General features: G+C 40.9%; 2 protein-coding genes across 4 annotated transcripts in view; both read right to left on the bottom strand.

Annotated features, from left to right (window-relative positions):
* HAVCR2 (hepatitis A virus cellular receptor 2) overlaps nt 1-5705 on the bottom strand; it is a 21821-nt gene extending 16116 nt beyond the window's left edge. Inside the window, 2 exon segments of the mRNA XM_032337190.1 lie at nt 4938-4970; nt 4973-5705. Of these exon segments, the coding sequence (XP_032193081.1) occupies nt 4938-4970; nt 4973-5030 (91 nt within the window). The 5' untranslated portion in view covers nt 5031-5705.
* MED7 (mediator complex subunit 7) overlaps nt 1-20002 on the bottom strand; it is a 20857-nt gene extending 855 nt beyond the window's left edge. Inside the window, exons 1-2 of one of the 3 annotated variants that reach the window (XM_032337191.1) lie at nt 19922-20002; nt 13512-14246 (exon numbers count right to left, since the gene is read on the bottom strand). In XM_032337191.1, coding sequence (XP_032193082.1) covers nt 13528-14229 — 702 coding nt within the window. In that variant the 5' untranslated portion in view covers nt 14230-14246; nt 19922-20002 and the 3' untranslated portion in view covers nt 13512-13527. The other 2 variants (XM_032337192.1, XM_032337193.1) reach the window with 2 other exon arrangements.

The following is a 20002-nucleotide window of genomic DNA, read 5'->3' as shown; positions in this document are numbered from 1 at the left end:
GTGTGGGTCCAGCTGGTTACCAGGGGACGCAAGGTAGGAACACAGCATCTGTGCATTCAGTCCGATCAGGCAGTTAGTTGGTCACGTGACCAATGTTAATGAAGCACCTGCTTTGTGTCGGGAACTGGACAGGGAGCTGGACAACGCCACGATGAGCCACATCTTCCTTATCCTTTCCACTCCATTCCGGAGCTTAATGCTTACCCTTACTCCAAACACAAATTGGGTTGTGTCTAACACAAATTGTGCTGGATCTCGGTTCCTTCGTTTACAAAGTGAGGAAATTGTGTTCAGTGACATAGGCACAGCTCCCTGCTCTAATATTCTGACTTGGACCTGAACTTCCAAACCCTTCCACTTAGGAAAGACACATTCCTTTCTGCGTGTTTCTTTCCCCCCACCATGGGTGGGGAGCTCAATATTTGATTTCATCTCTCTCACATACACAAGATGTCCCCTTGCCTCCCACCACAGGAGCTTCGGGCATGAATTGTCAGAAAGTGTGGCATTCCAGCCACACTCTCCATCACAGAGGTAACTTCTCAGACCCCAACAGTCTGAGCCCTGGGAGTCTGACATTTGTCTGGGAAACTTAAAAGCCAATGGTTCTTTACAAAAGTGAGCTCACAGACTGAATAGTTTCTGCAAGCCTTGTGGTCCTCCTCTGTCTTTTCTTGCTGAATTTTCATGTCACTCATCTTTGTGGCACTAAATGCATTTAATATAAATATCCAACCTATCCTATGTGTGTTCTTCCCCAGCAACAGTAGCCGTTACTGAAGAGGTCAGACTCAGATTTCATCATCCCCTGGGGGAAACTGAGACCTGATAAGGTTGATTTGCCCAAGGGCACATGATTGGTAATTTCAGGTGAGAACTGAGTCCCCCAAACTCCAGATTTTTTCCACTATAAACTGTTTTGTGAATTTCACATTTGCCCTTAATAGGTCTGCCTATGGAACTCATAACAACCAGCAAATGTCCATATTCGAGGGGAAGGCAGAATGAATTAAACATGGCATCAGAGGTCATGTTTACTGCATAACCCCAGACAACACTCTTAAAAGTTTCAGCCTTCAGAGTCTGTGTTCTCTTTTTTTGTTTTGTTTTGTTTTGTTTTTATTGTTATTACTCTGTTTTCTGTCCATCTCTAGAGTTACTACTGGAACCAGCTTTATAAAATATTAACAATTTATTAATTCACTGAAGTCTAGACATAAAGGAGCCTAGAAATTTACTCTGAACTCTTTCTCTTTTTTTTTCCATGTATAGGGAGCTGTTTCTGAGCATTTTCATGTTTATTTAACTTTTATTTGTTTCTTTAAAAAACAGTGGTTAGATAATTCATCCTAATGGCTAAAATTCAAAGTAATATCAAAGCTTTATGAAGAAGCCTTGTTCCCACCTCCACCCCAAGTCTACCAGTTTCCCCCAACCACCCTGTAGGTTTCTGTTTTCCTAAGTCTCTTGTGTATACCCCCAATGCAAACACAAGAAAAACACACACATATCCTTATTCCCTCCTTTCTTAGACAAATTGCATACCTGTGTTGCACCTTACATTTTCTATTTACTCTTTTATATAAAAAACCTTTTTGGACATACACAAAAGCAGAGAGAAAAGTATGAGTTCCCAAAACACAGATTCAAAACTATCAACTTCTATTTTAAAATGAATCCTAGACATCCTGTTATTTCACCCTTACAGACTTCGGTGTGCATTTGGGGTTTTGAAAGTGGACATTCTGGGGGCGCCTGGGTGGCTCAGTCGGTTAAGCGTCTGCCTTCAGCTCAGGTCATGATCCCGGGGTTCTGGGATTGAGTCCTGTCGTGCTCCCTGCTCAGCTGGGAGTCAGCTTTTCCCTCTCCCTCTGCCACTCCCCCTGCTTGTACTTTCTGGTTCTCACTCACTTTCTAGCAAATAAATAAATAAAATCTTAAAAAAAAAAAATAGTGGAAATTTTGTTGTATGACCACAATACCATTGTCACACATGACCAAATTAATAATGATGTCTTAGGGGGCGCCTGGGTGGCTCAGTGGTTAAGCCACTGCCTTCGGCTCAGGTCATGATCTCAGGGTCCTGGGATCAAGTCCCGCATTGGGCTCTCTGCTCAGCAGGGAGCCTGCTTCCTTCTCTCTCTCTCTGCCTGCCTCTCCGTCTACTTGTGATTTCTCTCTGTCAAATAAATAAATAAAATCTTAAAAAAAAATAATGATGTCTTAGCACCTAATTCAATAGGTCCATAATCCAATGTCCCCTGATTATCTCAAAAATACCTTTTTACCCTACATTTGTTTATATGCCGACCCACATAAGGTCCCTACATTGCCTTCAGCTTTCGGTCTCTTTAGTATCTTCATCTCAAACAGTCTTCCTTCCATCCCCCACCTCTCGCCCTCGACGGGTTGTACAAACCAGTTCTTCTGCAGAATGTTCCACATTCTATGGGGTCATTTAAATTATTCCTCTTTTTATGTGTGCTTCCTATAAACAAAACTTGGCTCTAGAGCTTTGGTTAGATTCAACATGACTTTTTGGCAAGAGTACTTCACAGTGTGGGCTGCGTGCATCAGATCCCATCTCGATCATCTGCTTGCTCTGCGTGCAGGGGACTAACACTGATCAGCTTGCATCTTTCTAAACTCAACTCTCCATTCCAAAGATCTCTCCATTACAGCTTGTGTAGAATTCGTGTAGAACAATACCACTGTACAGATTAAGTCTGTGTTTTTGCTTTTCTCCTTCTGCAGCAGAAAAATCTCGAGCTCCTTAAAGATAGCCTCCAAGCCCCAAATGAAAACATTAGGATTATGTGTAATTAGAATTCACAGCGATAGATAACTGAAGGGCCACTAGACAAAATTTATAAAATGGAATTTAGGGAATTTGACCCAGGTCAGGAGTCAGGAGAACGTGAGTGAGACAGATGGGATTATCTGGGAAATCTCAGTCCAATTCGAGTCTACTTTGTACAATGGGGGAGCTGCTGAAGAATGGGTATCAGAGAGATGACTTCATAAGGAATCCTATGTATACTTGTTTTGAATCAAAAGCCCTCTTATTTAAACCACAACATTTCAATTTCCATGTCATATCAGTCCCAAAATTTTGCAAAAGGAGGCACTAAGTTTTGTTACTAAGGGTAAGAAGTTAAGCAATTTTGAGCTTGGTCTTCTGACTTCCAGATTGCATCTAGCCCTGTGACTTCTCTCTAAAAGTGCTTGTACGGATTAAGTCAGTCAGAGAAAGAAAAATACTATATGATTTCATTCATGCAGAAGTCAAGGAACAAAAAAACATGAGAAAGGCAAACCAAGAAACAGTCTCTTAATATAGAGAACAAACTCATGGCTACCAGAGGGGCTGTGGCCGGGGAGATGGGTGAAATAGGTGATGGGGATGAGGGAGGGCACCTGTCATGATGAGCACCTGGTGACAGATGGAGGTGCTGAGTCACTCTGTTGCACACCTGAAACTAATTTTACACTGGACAGTAACTAACTGAAATTTATATAAAAACTTTAAAAATAAATAAATAAAAGTGCTTGTAGGCGTGTGTGTCTGTACAGTACTTGAAAACTTTTTTTATTATATGAGTCATATCCACTGTAGAAAATTGTGGAAAAAAAAGAAAGAAGAATATAAATTTAAAAATACCATAATCTCAGTAGCACAAAATACCTGCCGTCAACATCCTGGAAAGAACGTCCCACCCATGAACAGTTAGGGACATCATGGACACAGGAGGATCAAGGAGAAAGTAGAAAGCATATCCATCTATTTCCTATTAAACTGCCTGTCGGTTCAAAGACTCCACCTCAGATGGAAGTCCTTTTATTTTTATTTTACAGTCATTTTTGTGGTCTCAGAACGCTCACTTGCCTCAGGCTGCTTTCGGATTGCCTTCCCCACCAGGCCCCGGCACTGAGAGGGCGACTTCAGAAGAGAGACCCTGGGCAGACCCGAAGGGACTTCCAGGTCTTCAGAATGATGATTCATTGACAAGACAACTCAATTTCTCCTTGCTGTGGACCACCTCTCCTGGCCAGATCTCAGTGTTGTTCTTACACCAATAAACCTTTGCCTCATCAGTCTTCAGGTTGTAGCTCAGAGAAAACCCAACTTCAAACTAGCTTAAACTATAAAGCAATTTATTGACTGACGTTATTGAAAAGATCAGCTGCAGGCAGACTTGACTCAGTGGCCCCAGTGAGGTCACTGGGGACCTGGTTTGTGGCTGTCTCCGGTTCCTCAGAGTCTCCACAGTGTACCCCCGCTCTAGCTGCAGAGCACACGGCCGCCTACCAAGCACCTCTCTCGGTTGCTCACACAGTTCCAGTGATTCACATTCCTGCAAAAGCCCACCTGGGGTCACAGACTCATTGCTAAACTATCTGGGTCCCCAGGCTCAACAGGGACTAATTGGGTTGAGTCTGAGCCATATTCCCAAACCCTGTGTTCTAAAGTCAAAGAAAGTGATTCTGCCCAAGAAAAAGTGTGGTGCAATTCAAGAGATGCCCTCCCCGAAAGGGATGGGAGGGAGAGATAGGAAAAGAAAACCTGACCTTCCAAATAGCATGATTCTTTTCCTTACAAAAAAAAAAGGGGGCATTTTACTAATAAAGTGCTTTTTAGCTTACAAGGACGTGCTCTTCACAACACTGTAGAAAACAGCAGTCCGGCAAGGAAAAGTCAGCATTCTGGGAAATCGCAATATTTGCCCAGCAAGTAACTAACTCCTAAGGGAAGTTAATGGTGCCCCTGCCCACCATAACCAGTCCTCTTCAGAGGAAAGGGAAGTGGGGAGGGCTGTAAAATTATTTACCCTCAATTACTCAGCGAGGCTCCCAGTGACGAAACTGAAAAGTGAAAAGGGGTCTACCATCAAGAAAATTCCGTTGAACTATGTATGAGTCACTGCAGGAACTCCTACCGGCAGTCCCATCTTGAAAATGCAGGGCCTCGACTCCCGACAGAGACCATGCTGGTGTGAGGAGCTGTGTGAGCGGTCACCCATCCTGGGCATGTTCTGCAATGGAGCACCTCTTCTTTCTTTTGTTGGCTTATTAGTCTTTTACTCTCGGGTCAGATAGTGAAGCTAATCATACTCCTCAGTTCAAGGCATGGAGTCCTTATCAATCCGGTGAGCTCTCTTTCTTCTTTTCTTTTCTTTTCTTTTCTTATTTTGCCCCGTTGTCCCCTGACCTACAGTTTCATTTTTCTTTTTTCATAGGCATCCACTTTACACAAATGTGGTGGAGCCATTTCCCAAAGCACTTATGCCAGCTGACATTCTCACAGCCAGCAAGAGAGAACACTTAGGATGCGCCACGACTTTGCCAGTAACAGTCCCGCCAGACTTTTGAATTTTTTTCCAAGATGATGGGTGCACGATGATGTCACAATACGGCTTAAGGTTAAACTGATGTCTGGTGGGAAACATAAGAGATGCACAAAACATTGCACGTACAAATTTACAGGGTATGAATATTTATAAAGTAAGCACTCGGGTAACCAGGAACCACCCCCCCAAAAAAGTAAAATATTGCCAGTCTCCTGAAGTTCTGCTGACATGCACTCCAAGCCCATGGGTCCCTTCTTGATCACAAAACCTTCGTCCTCTCCTACAAATTATCACTATTCTAAATTTTGCAATAATCCTTCATCCTTTTTATGGTTTTCCACTTGTGTTCCAAAATTATAGGTATAGTTTTGTTTTTGAATATCGTATGAATGACATATCATCTGTAAGCTTTTGTGTTTTGTTTCTTTCACTCAACAGTACCTTTGTAAGTTCATTCAATGCTGTTGTGTATTCCTGTAGATTGTTTGTTTTCAATATTGAATATTTTTTCTGGGAACAGATATGCCTTAAATTATTTGTTCATTATATTATAGATAAACACTTCACCTTCTGTTTCAGTTATCATGAACAAGGACCCCCTGGCCATTCTTGCACACCAACACTGGTGCACAGGTATAGAACCTTCTCTGGAGTACACTTCTGAGAGTGAAATTACTGAGAGGGGATATACATTTTGAAATATATTAGATAATGCCTGTTTCCCAAGACATCTACCAGCAGTGTGTAAGAATTTCTCCTACTCCACGTCCTCATCAATATTCAGTAGTACCAGTTTTTTTTTTTCCCCCAAACTGGTAAAGGATAGGATAGCATCTCCCTGTGTCTTTAATTTGCATTTTCCTCTTTACTAGCAAGGTTAATAAATACTTTTTCTTTTATTTATGAACAATTTGGAACTGGGGAGCACTAAGGGGACAAATGCTTATTTTACCCATTTTTCTGTTGGGATTCTCAATTTTTTCTTATCATAAATTGATGTTTTCATATAAATTATGAGAAATTTACATATTTTGGATACTAGTCCTCTGCTGATTTAATATGCTGTAAATACAGTATATTTCTCCCACTTTGTGGAGTAGATTTGACCTCTTTACAATACTGAATGTTCCGATCCATAAACATGTTTTAACCTCTTATATCTAGATTTTCTTTAATATCCCTTAATAAAATGTTTAAATTTTCCCCATAGAGACCTTCAAATTATGCCTTGACTTTTTCCTGGATACTCCATATTATTGATGCTGTTTTATATGTATCTTATTTTTAAGTTTTTATATTGTTTGTTTTGGTATTCTGAAATGTACCTTTTTTTTTTTAAGATTGATTGATTGATTTGATAGACAGAGATCACAAGTAGGCAGAGAAGCAGGCAGAGAGAGAGAGCAGAGAAAGCAGGCTCCCTGCTGAGCAGAGAGCCTGATGTGAGGTGGATCCCCAGAACCTGGGATCATGACCTGAGCTGAAGGCAGAGGCTTTAACCCACTGAACCACCCAGACACCCCTGAAATGTACTCTAGTTTTGAATGGTGATTTTTTTTTCCCCTCCAACCAGTAAACTCTCTTAATAAATTATCTGTAGATTATATTGAGTTTTCCATGTAGACAGTCATATTTCCTGTGAATAATGACAGTTTAGTTTCTTTGTTTTCAATCCTACATTTTTTTTCCCCTTACCATGCTGGAGGAAAAATCTAGTTCCTTTTTCACAGAAATCTTGATAGCAGGCATCCTGTTTCATTCCAGCTCTTAAAGAAAAGTTTTCAGCTTCCACCTTGATTGTGTATTATGTTGTCGGTTTTATGGAGCTACTGTTTATTACATTAAGAAAGTTCTCGGGGCACCTGGGTGGCTCAGTGGGTTAAGCCTCTGCCTTCGGCTCAGGTCATGGTCTCAGGGTCCTGGGATGGAACCCCGAATTGGGCTCTCTGCTCAGCAGAGAGCCTGCTTCACCCCTCTCTCTCTGCGTGCCTCTCTGACTACTTGTGATCTCTCTCTGTGTCAAATAAATAAATAAATAAATAAAATTAAAAAAAAAAAAAAAAACAACAAGAAGTTCTCTTCTGTTCCTAAATATCTAAGAAATTTTTTTCTTTTTTCATGACTGGATACTAAATTTTATAAATGCCTTTTATTCATCTGTTGAGATGATCAAGTGATTTTTCTTTCAGTCTACTATTGTTGTCACTATACTTTTTTTTTGTCTTTAAAATATTTTATTTATTTATTTATTTATTTTCAGCGTAACAGTATTTATACTAATTTTTTTAAATTTTTTATTATGTTATGTTAGTCACCATATAGTACATCATTAGTTTTTGATATAGTGTTCAATGATTCATTGTTTGCACATAACACCCAGTGCTCCGTGCAATACATGCCCTCCTTAATACACTAATTTTCTCTTCTGCATTCCTAAACTAAACTGTTTGGTCATAACACATTACCTTTTATTTTTACATATTCGTGGGTTGAATATACTAGTATTTTATTTATGCTAGCCTCATAAAAAAGAGAATGTTCCCTCTTATCTATTCTCTAAAAGAGTCTACATAAAATAAATTTATCTTCTTCTTTTTCTTTTTTCAGGCAATGTTTGCTAGAACTTGCCAGCAAAGCTATTTGAACTTAAAGTTTTCTTTGTGAGAAGATTTTGACTACTGGTATGTTTAAAAAAAAAAAAATCATTAGAAAACTATTAAAGTTTTCTATTCTTAAACCAATATTAATAATTTTATAAGAATTTGTCCATCTAATTTTTCACATTTATTGTTATAAAGTTTTCCATAACATTTTGTTATTTCATACTGTCTATAAAATCTATAGGAATGTCCCATTTTCATTTCTGCTATTATTTATGCCTTCCCTTCCCCCTGCCCCTTTTTTTTTAATCACTTTCTAAGTAGCCTATCCATGTAAGAATCCCAGGTAACCCCTAGGCCCTTCCAGATCAAGTATTTCTGCACAGATGATTAGCAAGCCTGAGACCTGGGGACAAATGACTTTCAGAAAGTCATTTGGGGACTTTCTGGGGGACAAATGACTGGGGACAAATGACTTTCAGAAAGAGTTAGAAAGTCTTCTCTTTCATTCTCAAAATCAACAGTATCTACCCTTTGAAATGGGTATGAGAATTACCATAGTTAAGGAAATTGAGTTTCAATTGGCAAAACAGCCAATAAATAGTGGAGCCCCAATTCTACCATGCCTTGCTCTTTCTCTCTTCTCCTTTCTTTTCTTAAAAACCTGAGTTTTAATTCTGCCATTTGCTAGCTGAAGTGTCCTTGGTGTATAGGAAGTTACATTTTTGGTCTCAATTTCTTCATCCATGAAATCATTTTTTTCTTCCAGTTTGAATATACATAGACACAAGTATGAACCCAGTCTACAAAGTTTGCTTTGATATATCTAGAATATATTTCCATGTCAGCATTTTCATTTTGAATGGCTAACGGTTGGTTGGCATCCATAGCAGATCTTCATGTTTGTTGAATGCATGAATGAATGAATGAACGAATGAATGAATGGGAAAAATCAGTAAAGACCCAAAAGACATCTTTCCTTGTAGTTGATACAATGCATTCCTGGTCAGCCCAATCATACCACACCATCTGACTCCCATCCTTTGAATATCTTCCCTTACTCCAAATCAGAGTGGGGGCAGGGAACCAGCAGCTTCACAAACCTTGTCTTGTGTGTTAAGCAAATGAGAGAAGTATCTACCATCATTCTCAGTACTAACCAATAGTTCAAGGCCTTCCCCAGGTCTTGTCCAGGAGAGAAAGGCTCTGATCAAAAGACTTGTATCCACAACATAATATTAAGTATTTTGAAAAAGTCATACCCTGTTCTCTCCATGAGAAAAGATTTTGTCAGCCAGAGGCACAGGCAACAAGTGTCACTTGTTGAATAGAACAAGCCAGTATCATAAGCAGCACCTAAGTTTCTCCAGCCTACTTCATGCCTGCAGCTTCTAAACTTGAGATAAGAGTGCCACTTACTGTTAGAGTCATCACACTGCAATATGAAAACAGTTCCTAAATCTCTTGAGTCTAAATGCCAAATGAAGACAAAGGACTTATCAGGAAAGATACAATTGACCTTTGATAGCTTATACTAAATACCAGAAATTGAGTAAGTGCTTTATAACCATAACCTCTTTTAGGCCTTAAAACAATCCTATAATTTTTATTTCTGTGGTTATTACTGGTTTTGTGAGCACACTCCAGGGTTTTGAACCCAACCACCTAGATCACAGCCTCTAAGCCAGTCAGTTGCCTGTTTTTGTACAGTCCACAAGCGACTATTTAAGTGGTTGGGAAAAATCAAAAGAATATTTCACAACATGAAAATTATTTAAATCAAGTTTCTGTGTCTATAAAGTGATGTTGGAACATAGCCACACTGCCACACTCATTTGCTTAGATATTCTTGGGTTGCATTTGTACCATAGTATATAGTTCAGTACTTAAGACAGAGACCTTAATATGGTCCTCAATGCCTAAAATATTTACTAACCTGCTCTTTACAGAAAAATTTGCCAACTCCTGACCTAGATTCTAATTTGGATAGACCACCTGGGAAAGCCACAAAACTGATCCTGTTTCATAATGTGGAAGAACACCTACCAAGAGCAGTTTCTGAGGAACTGCAGGTATCTCCTTAAGATACCTGCGGAGTCTGACATAAAGGCCCTAACATGTTCAAAGGAAGCTCATCATTTTCTTTTACAAATCTGTTCCTCCCTTAGCCCAGTATTGTGTAGTGTCTTGAGTATGGACTTTAGGGTCAAAATATGGGATCCCAGTCTAGGCTCCATTATGACTTATTAATTATATGATGAAGTACAAATGTGCTCAAGCATAGAAGTTGAGTGCTTAGGCTTTGAAACTAGGTTTCAATCCCAGCTCTGCCTCTCACTAGCTTGGTGACCTTGGGTAAATTACGTAACGTCTCTGAACCTCTGCTTCCTTATGTGTCATATAGATGTAAAAAGTCATACTGATTTCATTGGGAAGCTGTGAGGAAAAAAACGAATTTATGTATATAAAGTAATTACAATAGCGCTAGCAAAGCTCTCTGTGTATTTGCCATTGATTTCCCATCTTAGGATAAAGCAAACTTCTTCCTTTGACCTTCTAATGCTTATAATCTGCCCTCCATCTGCTTCTCTAGCTCCAAACTCTTCCCTATGTTGCAGCCATTAATAGCCTTTCTCACCCAAATCATGCTTTTATTTCCTCACAAGGCACTTGTACTTGCTATCTCCAGTGACCTCAGAACCTAGCACAGGACTTTTCTTTGAAATACAGCCCAGCACAGATGAAGCTCCCTTCTAAAGCCCTTAACAAATGTGTACATGTAAACATAACTTGAAAAAAGATAATATGGACAAGGAATTTTGAGCAGGCAATAGCAGTAAAATTAGAATCAAGATTCTTCTGAGTGTTGTAATGGCTGGATAGTTAAAACACAAACTTAGACCTTCAAAAACCAATTCACTTGTTTTCTTGTTTATCTTTCTTCCATTTTCCTCCACACTCTCCATTTCCCTGGTAACTAGACCAGTGTCAGGTGGAAGACCGCACTTTTCACTAAATGAATACAATTAATAAGTGAACAGTGATGGTGGGGCGTTTGGGAATATAAATATGCACAATCTGCTTATTTTTATCAAAAATTTGTGTGTGCTCAATTTCTAGTGGATATCTACCACATGACCAACTCAGCACCTCCTTTCCTGAGAATAAACTACCTTCTCCCATACATGGACATTTGGGGGACTGCCAAATTCTTAGAGGATTCAGGCCCCAACTGATAGGCCCAGCTGGAATCAGAAATACCACCCCTAATTCCCCTCTGGCCTGGTTAATAATTAGTCTTCCTTTTTTCCGACAGTGGTGCACAAAGACTTAACACGAGAACTGCTAGCAGCCATGTTCTCCATCCATTCACGATAAGGCTGGTTTGTAAAGAGAATGGAGCTAACGGAAAGAAAACAGGAGAAACAGTGAAGAGATCTGAATTGAGTTTGAATCTCAGTTGCCCTGGAAATCCTCCCAGTTCTCTTCATAGTTTGTTCAATTTATCCTTCAACCATGCAACATGGTTATTTTTTTAAAAAAATTGGTCTTTTTCCTTCAACTAGGTGGAGCAGAGTATACTAATATTTTTTTTTAACATTTATTTATTTGACAGACAAAGATCACAAGCAGGCAGAGGTAGGCAGAGAGGTAGGCAGAGAGTGAAGGAGGGGAAGCAGGCTCTCTGCTGAGCAGAGAGCCCAATTCGGGGCTCAATCCCAGGACCCTGGGATCATGACCCAAGCCGAAGGCAGAGGCTTTAACCCACTGAGCCACCCAGGCGCCCCTGTACTATTTCTTTAACACAGTGCACAGTCAGGCCATCTAGAGATTTCTTAAAACCAGTGCCAAAGCCCCACTCCATAACAATGAAATCAAAATCTCTGTAGTCTGGGAATCAGTAATTTTAAGAGGTGCCAGGCTATTCGAGAGATTTCACTTTGAGCAATCCATCTATCAGGAATACTCACTGTAACTAGGTAGGCAGAGATGTATTTGACCCTCACAAGATCAAAAAACTAACTTTGAAACTTTTAACAACTATCAGACCACTAGTGTTCCCAAATCTCATTCTAATTACAGTTCACATTAGAACTCTCACTTAGTTTTGGGCAAGTGCCACCCAGGACCTCCAAGATTATATCCTCCAAAAGTCAGAATTTAAGATTCCTTGTGGAATTTTGACCCCTAATCCTCCCTACATATACACACTCTTATACAAACTATGTTGTGACTCTTATAATGTTACCTGTTTTTTCCAGAATTGTAAAGCAGCCAAAAATTGGTTTAGTATCTCCTAGCCCAATACCCTCAAAGTTATAAAATGGTTAAGGCCATAGGAAAGAGACTTCTTTGGAGAGTTGTTCAAGTGTTGTGCAACATCCAGCTGCTCCCCCACAAGCATATGGGGGCTCCTTTCCCTGCTTCAATTTAATCTCGAGAGCCTGGACTGTGTCCCTAGTGTCCCAAAATCTGTATTAAACATATACAGGAAAATAAAAAATTGGCCAACTAGCTGCCCAATAGAGAGGCATCTACTTGGCAACAGTCTACACTCCTGAGATTTAAGAAAAGGATGCAGGAATGTTTCACATACAGAATAGGCCTGTGGCCACATTAAACTGAACTTTGCCAGCTCTAAGACTAGAAACCTCAACAGAGCAAATCCCTGAAGGGTGGTATACCAAGAACTGGGTAAGAAAAGTAGGTATCTGGAAAAGATACTATCTTTATCAGTGATGGACCCATATTTCATTGTTAAGAACTTAGTTCCATGGCTGAATGTAGACCCAAGAGGAGTGAAAAAACATAGACCGTGGCAGCCACATCTCAGGGGAACAAGCATCTCCAGTACACAATCCAACAGTCTGTTACCAGTTCCCTTCCCATTGCAGGCTTCCAGCCTTCGCGAGTCTGAGCATAGCTTCGAAGGAAATGTATAGCTAATTACATAGACATTTTACCAAAATGAATGTAACAAAAAGTAATCAAAAGATTTATTATCTGAGTGACTGGAAAAAAGTTAATAGACCTACCCAGGGTAGGAACAAGAAGCTGAGATAATCTATTTACAGAAGCAGTCAAGAGGAAAAATAAAATTGCTGTTTTATAACTCTATGGGGTTCCTCTCTTTTAACATGTTATACTACATTGTTAGAGATCAAGTAAGTTTTTAAGAAAAGTAAATCTGAAGATTTTATAATTTCACATTTATACAGCTCGATATCCTTTATTTGTCTATCATTCTTAAAGCAACTGACAAATCTAGTTTTCAAAGATGAAAGCTTGCTATTACTGAGATCTTCAATGTTTTCTGCAACTCCAAATCCAGGAACGTTTCACACAATCCCAGAACTTTCCTTTTTAAGGTGAGTACTCTTAATGTATACATATATAATCATTTGCCTATGCTTGCCACTTACAGACAGTAACGCCTCCTAAATGATGAAGCAGGAGTCAAGCCATTCACATGACTTCTAGTTATATCTCTTTTAAGACTCTCCAAAAGCAAAATAACGAATATATGACATTTACTGAAAAGAAAAGGAGAAAAGCAAAAAAATATATATATATATCCTTCATGGTCTTTCATTCATTTCATCAATTAGGACACACAGGGCAGCATCTTTCTCTATAATCTGGTCTCTCCTATGACCTGAATTTTCTCTTTGCTGTTCATTCTGTCCAGTACAATTGTTGGTATCATCAGCATCCATTAGTTCAGTTTTTACTCTCATCCCTGCTTCTGAATGAGGCAGATCATCAGGCAAAGAAGCCAGGCAATTCTGAATCATCTCAATGACTCGCTCCAGATGCTTCTGAAACCGCTCAGCTGTTTCAAGGCGTTGACGTTTCTGCACCTCCATCATGACTCTCAATGTCTCTCTTGCTTGGTGGGGTCGGTATTCATTTATGAGATGATGCACATGTACAAAAAGCAGCTTAAGATCTTCGAGTTTCTCTTCTCGTTTTATACTCCCAGGGCTCCTTATCAAGATATCTAAGAGATCTAAGAAATTAATAAGAATAGACATATTGAGTTTTCTCAGTTCCTTCTTATGATCAAATTGCATAGGATGAAGCCGTTCAATGCCCTGGCTTTCTAAAGGGCGGATGATAAGATCATCACATTGGAACTGATTGCCAAACATCATGTAACTGTCTTTTATTGGAGGTGGAGGCTTGGGAGCTAGGCCTTCCTGAATATTTTCATCTGTATATTCCTTGATATACTGCATTGGAGGTGGTGGAAGAGCACTCACTTGTTGCGGCTCACCCATAGCGGAAGAACAAGAATCTGTGGAAATAAAACAAAGATTTAGAGTACAGCTACAACACAAACCTGTCACCTTGGGTAACTACAGACAGTATTTTCCTTTTTTCCCCCCCTGGCAAGTTTGGGGCCCAGGACAAAATGATCTTAGTTTCTAAAACAACATGGAAAGGCTGCCATCTTTTTCTAATTAATTAGCATTATATCGCTAAACATCCAACGACTTCTCCTTCTCTGCTTAAGACTTTCATTGACACACAAAAAAATTTAAGTAGTGTATTTTTATCTATAAATAAAATCTGGATCCCATATCCCTCACCAGTTATGTCATTTCTTTTTCAACACACTTCCCTTCTGCCTTGGCTTCTGTGAGCCTCCAGTTAGGTTCTCTTCCTACTTCACTGGCCACTCCCTCTCAATCTTCTCTACCACCACTCCGCTACCCAAATTTTAATGCTGACCTGTCTCAGAGGGTTGCTCTGAGGCCCTGTCCTCACTCTAAATTAGGGAATCACAAACTCAAGTGCCAAGGGGAGAACACTGAAGCACTCTGGGGCAGGGATTCATATGAATTAAGCACATGCAAGCCAAATCTCAAAGTCTCCAGCCATTATTAGCATTCATGTGAGAAAGAAGACTCACTGTTCCTCAGTTTCTTGATTTCTTAAAAGGCAGCAAAAACCCGTATTTTATGTAGATCTCTCAGTTTTTACTTTTTTTTTTTTTTTTCCAGTCAGAGACAGTGAGCACAGGCAGACAGGCAGACAGAGTGGCAGGCAGAGGCAGAGGGAGAAGCAGGCTTCCTGCTGAGCAAGGAGCCCGATGTGGGACTTGATCCCAGGACGCTGGGATCACGACCCCAGCGGAAGGCAGCCGCTTAACCAACTAAGCCACTCAGGCATCCCAGAATCTCTCAGTTTTTAAATACTGGTAATTAATTCCAGAAATCGTCAAGTTCTGTAGGTTCAAAAAGAACTTATCTACAACAATCTTTGTGGTCTGTGAGCAAATAATTTTAGAGCTCTGCTTTTTATTTTCCGTTGGGTGGTATCAGTCAATTCCATGGCTTTTATAAAACACCACTTCTACCAGTGGTTCTCAACAAACAACAATTTTGACCACCAGGAGATAAATGGCAAGGTCTGGAGATATTTTTACTTGTCACAACTGGGCGATGGAGTGCTACCGGTATCTAATGGATAGAGGCTAGGGTTGCTGCTAAACACTAACAATGCCTATGACCGCTCCCAACAATTATCCAGCCCTAAATGTCAACAAAATATTGTGCCAAAGTGGAGAAACCCTGTTTCTACCTCCAATCCAGACTGCCTGAACTTCTGGATGGCTCATAAAGCATTCAGACCGCACCTCCCCCCCAAAAAGAATTACCTCCTCTCCTCCCTACCATCACGAATCTATCGAGTCTTGTTGATTCCACACCTTCACTATCTCAAGTTCATCAATTCTGACCAAGCCACCATTTCTTCTCCAGGAATATAATCGTTTCCCCAGGGATCTTTTTGCTTCCATTACTGTTCCTCCACATAATAGCCAGCATAATTGTTTTCAACCATCACTCCTTCTCTTTCATTGTATCCTAGCAGTACTGTCTTTAATGTAGTATTTCTGCACTATTTTATAACTATACCAACTTCTTCTGGCCTGAGGTCTTTCCATATGCTTTTTTCTCTGCTTCAGGCAGTAGCTTAAAATGTCACCTCTAAAGAAATAACTTAGTGGACTAGTAATCAAAAACAGATCCTACCTTTCTTCTTTTATCCTCTGAAGCAGTATTTGATTTCTCTCCCCGACCAGACTGTAAGTTCCATGGGGAAAGAACTCTTATCATAGTTCTATGTCTACAACCTTGCACACAGAAGCTTCATAAATATTTGTTGAGTAACTTCATTCATTTCAGGAGGGGTCCAAATCAGTGGAGTTTGGAAACCGGTACAAACATACTTAATGTGTATTCCCTCTTTTGACTGTTTATTGTTTGTCTTCTAATACAGGACAATGAGTATCCAGGGATGATGACTTTGACAACAGATAATATCTGTGTACATACTATGTGCCAGACAGTTTACTTTTCTCAGGGCTGTGAGAAAAACTGCTCTTTCCACTTTGGAGATGAGACAATTGAGGCTCAGAAAGGTTGAACCACTTCCATAAAGTCATAGATTAAGGAGTAAAGGATCTAGGGCCTAAAGATCTCAAACACTACACTACACTATCTTTCAAGGATAAACAAAAAACACTCCCACCATCCTAGTGTTGCTTACAACCTATCAAGGAAAATAGACAAAAAATAACTACCAAGTTCTGAGGCTAATACAAAAGACAAACAGATCTAATTACCAAAAATAAGTCTAAAAATTACATACAGGAAAATGTATCACAAGCAAAATTAAAACACAATCCCATTCTTCTGGGAAAGGAAAATGCTTGCAAGCTAACCAAGAGCAAATACTAGAAATTTTATTTTGATTTTTAAAACATTTTCTGACTCCATCCCCACCGGAAGGAAAGCACCAGGACTTCAGGAACTGCCTGTCTTGTACACAACTCCACCTCTAGCATCTCAACACCTAGAAGATCCTCATCCCCGTGGATGAGTTTCGTTTTTGTTTTTTACCTCTATTTTTTAAAACCTAGAAAAACAAACAAAAGAGGACAAGGAAAATGGGTATGCTGAATAAAGGCAGGAAAATATTCAGACTAATACATTTCTAAAAGCAAATTTCTAAAAACAATGCTTTTCATCTAACAGACTATCAAGATTTCAAATATTCCATCATTCAACAAATATTAGAACACCTTCCATGTGACAGGCACTGGATTCCAGCAGAGGTCACACTATCCTTTTGATGTGGTTCTTTTGGAATGTTTTTGATCAGATTTGATGGTGTCCAGAGCCAAGGGCCAAGAAAGAATTCTTGAGACGTCTTTGGTGCAAAAGGTTGGGGACAGAACCCATGGACAGAAAGAGCTCGACTGGAGTCCTGAGGAGTGGTCCATTAAATACTTTCAAGTTGGGAGGGAGTTAGGGATAGGGTAAGCCTCCCAGGAAACATGGTTTCCAGGACCCTGAGAAGGCTAGCTATTGTTAGGAAAGATCATTTATTACTGGTTAGTAAAAACTCAGTCAAGAGACCCTTCAGATGTACATCAGTGGGTCATATACTTGGGGGATGACGGCTAACATATATCTGGGGAATTGAAACAAAGGAGGTTTCCAACAGAATTTTTATATGTTAAAGTAGACTCACAGGATCCTGGGGGTTGGGCTAAGGTTACCAGCTGCCCTTAGCAAAGTATTAACATTAAGGCAGCTGAGTTCCTAGAGGAATGTCACTCTGCCTGTTTCAAGGCCTAGTCAGCAGGCTGTAGGTAGCAAGGAAGTATAATGACTTTTTTTCTTTTGTTTCCCACATCGCTCATACCAATATTTTTTATAGGAAAATTTCTAGTAGTAGAATTGCTGGCTCGAGGAATATCACCATTTAAACTTTTGATACTGCCAAATTAAATTCCAAATATATATTTGTTTCCTTTCTTGTCAGTTGTGTGTGAGAATTCTCCCATAATGTCTTGGGTTTTACCTGCCCAGTACCCAAGAGTGTTGTAGGGTGGTTGCAATGATGGTTTCTGTGAGAACTGGGGTGAGTGGGGTCTTTGCACCCCAACTGGTTTCCCTACAGGGCCAGAACAGCTAAGAGCCTGATTCTAAAACTGGGATGACATTCCCAAAGAAGAAAATGAGAGAAAGTGATGTGGGGAACAAAGGAGGAATGCAGAGAAAATTAAATCTTATAACCTGCAGCCCATCCACAAATACTTGAGATAGGAAGATTACAACACTCCTCCAGCAGCGTCCAATGCGTCTTTAACATATGAAAGTCCTTTTGGAACTTCCCTTTATTTCTCCCAATCCCAAGGTATAAACCCACTTGCTCCACGTAATCCTGGGTCAGCAGGCAGCAGCAACCACAACTTCAGATCCTAACCTCCTTCCTACATCAGAAGCACATAAAAATGTGCATTAGGGGTGTTTAATGCAGCGATGTTTGAAAAGAGAAGTCGGAAATAATCCATGACTTCATCAATATGACTGCGTAAAGTATTTCTATAGAACACAATGCAGCCCTTAAGGAAAAAAATTGGTAAAACTTCATGGGGGCAGGGTTAAAAACACTGTGTCCTGTTTACAACACAGGATAGCTGCCATCAGTGATAATCAACTTTTTAACATAAATACAGAGTTACAGAAAGTTGAATGAAAAGTATAAAGAACATTCCATATTCTTCACCCAGCTCTCGAAATGTTAACATTTTCCCTCACTTGCCTTAGTGGTCTCCCTCAAATAAGAACGGTCCCTTACTACCAAAATCATGGAATTAGCACTGATCTGGTATTTCAAAAGCAATTTTAGACAGCCCAAGTTTCACCTCCCTCAGGCATCTTTCAGTTGGGGGGGGTTCTGTTTCGTGCTTCCCAACACCACGGGCATTCCTCTCTTCAAGCTGCCATTTTCCAAGGGCCAACTCCGTCGCAGGCACGTTTTAAATCCTCTGTCTTCCTACAAAGTCTATAAATTAAGTACTACTGTCAACTTCATTTACAGAGGAAGCTCCCGAGTCTCAACGAGGGGAAGGGTTTGGCACCAGATCAAAAGGCTAGTAAAGGGTTAAAGCAGAGGCTTTAACCCACTGGGTGGGTTAGTAAAGGCTAGTAAAGGGTTAAAGCAGAGGCTTTAACCCACTGGGTGGCTCAGGTCATGATCCCGGGGTCCTGGGATGGAGCCCCCGCATAGGGCTCTCTGCTCAGCGGGGAGCCTGCCTCCCTTCCTCTCTCTCTGCCTGCTTGTCATCTCTGTCAAATAAAGAAAATCTTTAAAAGAAAAAAAAAAGGCTAGTAAAAAGCACAGCAAGAATTCTTATCCCTGTCCTTTTCGTTACTCAGTACAAGCTCTAAGACAGCGAAGTACAGGAACTTGACAAGCCACAGAAGTTCTGTGTGTATCTGCATCGCTTCTCTCGAACGAGCTTTTCAGAGGCAAGGAAGGTCTTTTGTAAAGCCAGCGCCAAGCGTTACAGTGGGTTATCCGACTCCAGAGTCACCTTCCATAGGGCTTGTTTTAAGATAGAAGCTTAACCAAAAAAGGACGGCGTTCCAGGGTCCCGCCCCCAGACACGTGACTGGTTTCATTTACGGTGAATGCGGTCGCTGCAAAGCGGCTTTTTAAAAACTCTCCACATGAAGTGACCAGACGGCTTGGGGTCGGCCGGCCTCCTCCGCGCCCCACTAACTCAGCCGATCTCAGGATCGCCGCCTGAGGAGGGAGGGCGGGGATGGTCACTGGCAGTTGACAAAGGCCGGAGGCTAAAGGACTCGCCAACTCCCCACAGCTTAGCAAACCAGCGGCGCGCAGGACGAGAACTCCGGTCTCCCAACCTGCGGTCGGGCTCGGCCTCCGCACAGAGAAAGCCCCGAGCCCGCCGCGCCGAAGCCACCTTCCACCCGGCTCCCCACGAGCAGCAGCGAGGCGGCGACCTCGGAGGGACGCGGGAGAGGGAAGTCAGAGAGCATACGCCCCGCACCAGGCCCACCCCATTCCCAGCCCGCCCTGAGGAAGGCGCGGGGTCCGGGAGGAGAGATGCACGCGGAACCAAGCCCAAAGTCGTCGCCGCCCACTCACCTCAGCTCAGGGTTTACACTGGAGCCGCCTTCGCCTCCGCAACCGAAATCCGACTTCCGGCCGCCTCCTACAGGAAGAACC

Source organism: Mustela erminea, chromosome 3 (genome assembly GCF_009829155.1).
Source record: "Mustela erminea isolate mMusErm1 chromosome 3, mMusErm1.Pri, whole genome shotgun sequence".
In the NCBI taxonomy this organism is placed as follows: domain Eukaryota; kingdom Metazoa; phylum Chordata; class Mammalia; order Carnivora; family Mustelidae; genus Mustela; species Mustela erminea.
This window is presented reverse-complemented; position numbering and strand designations above follow the sequence as displayed.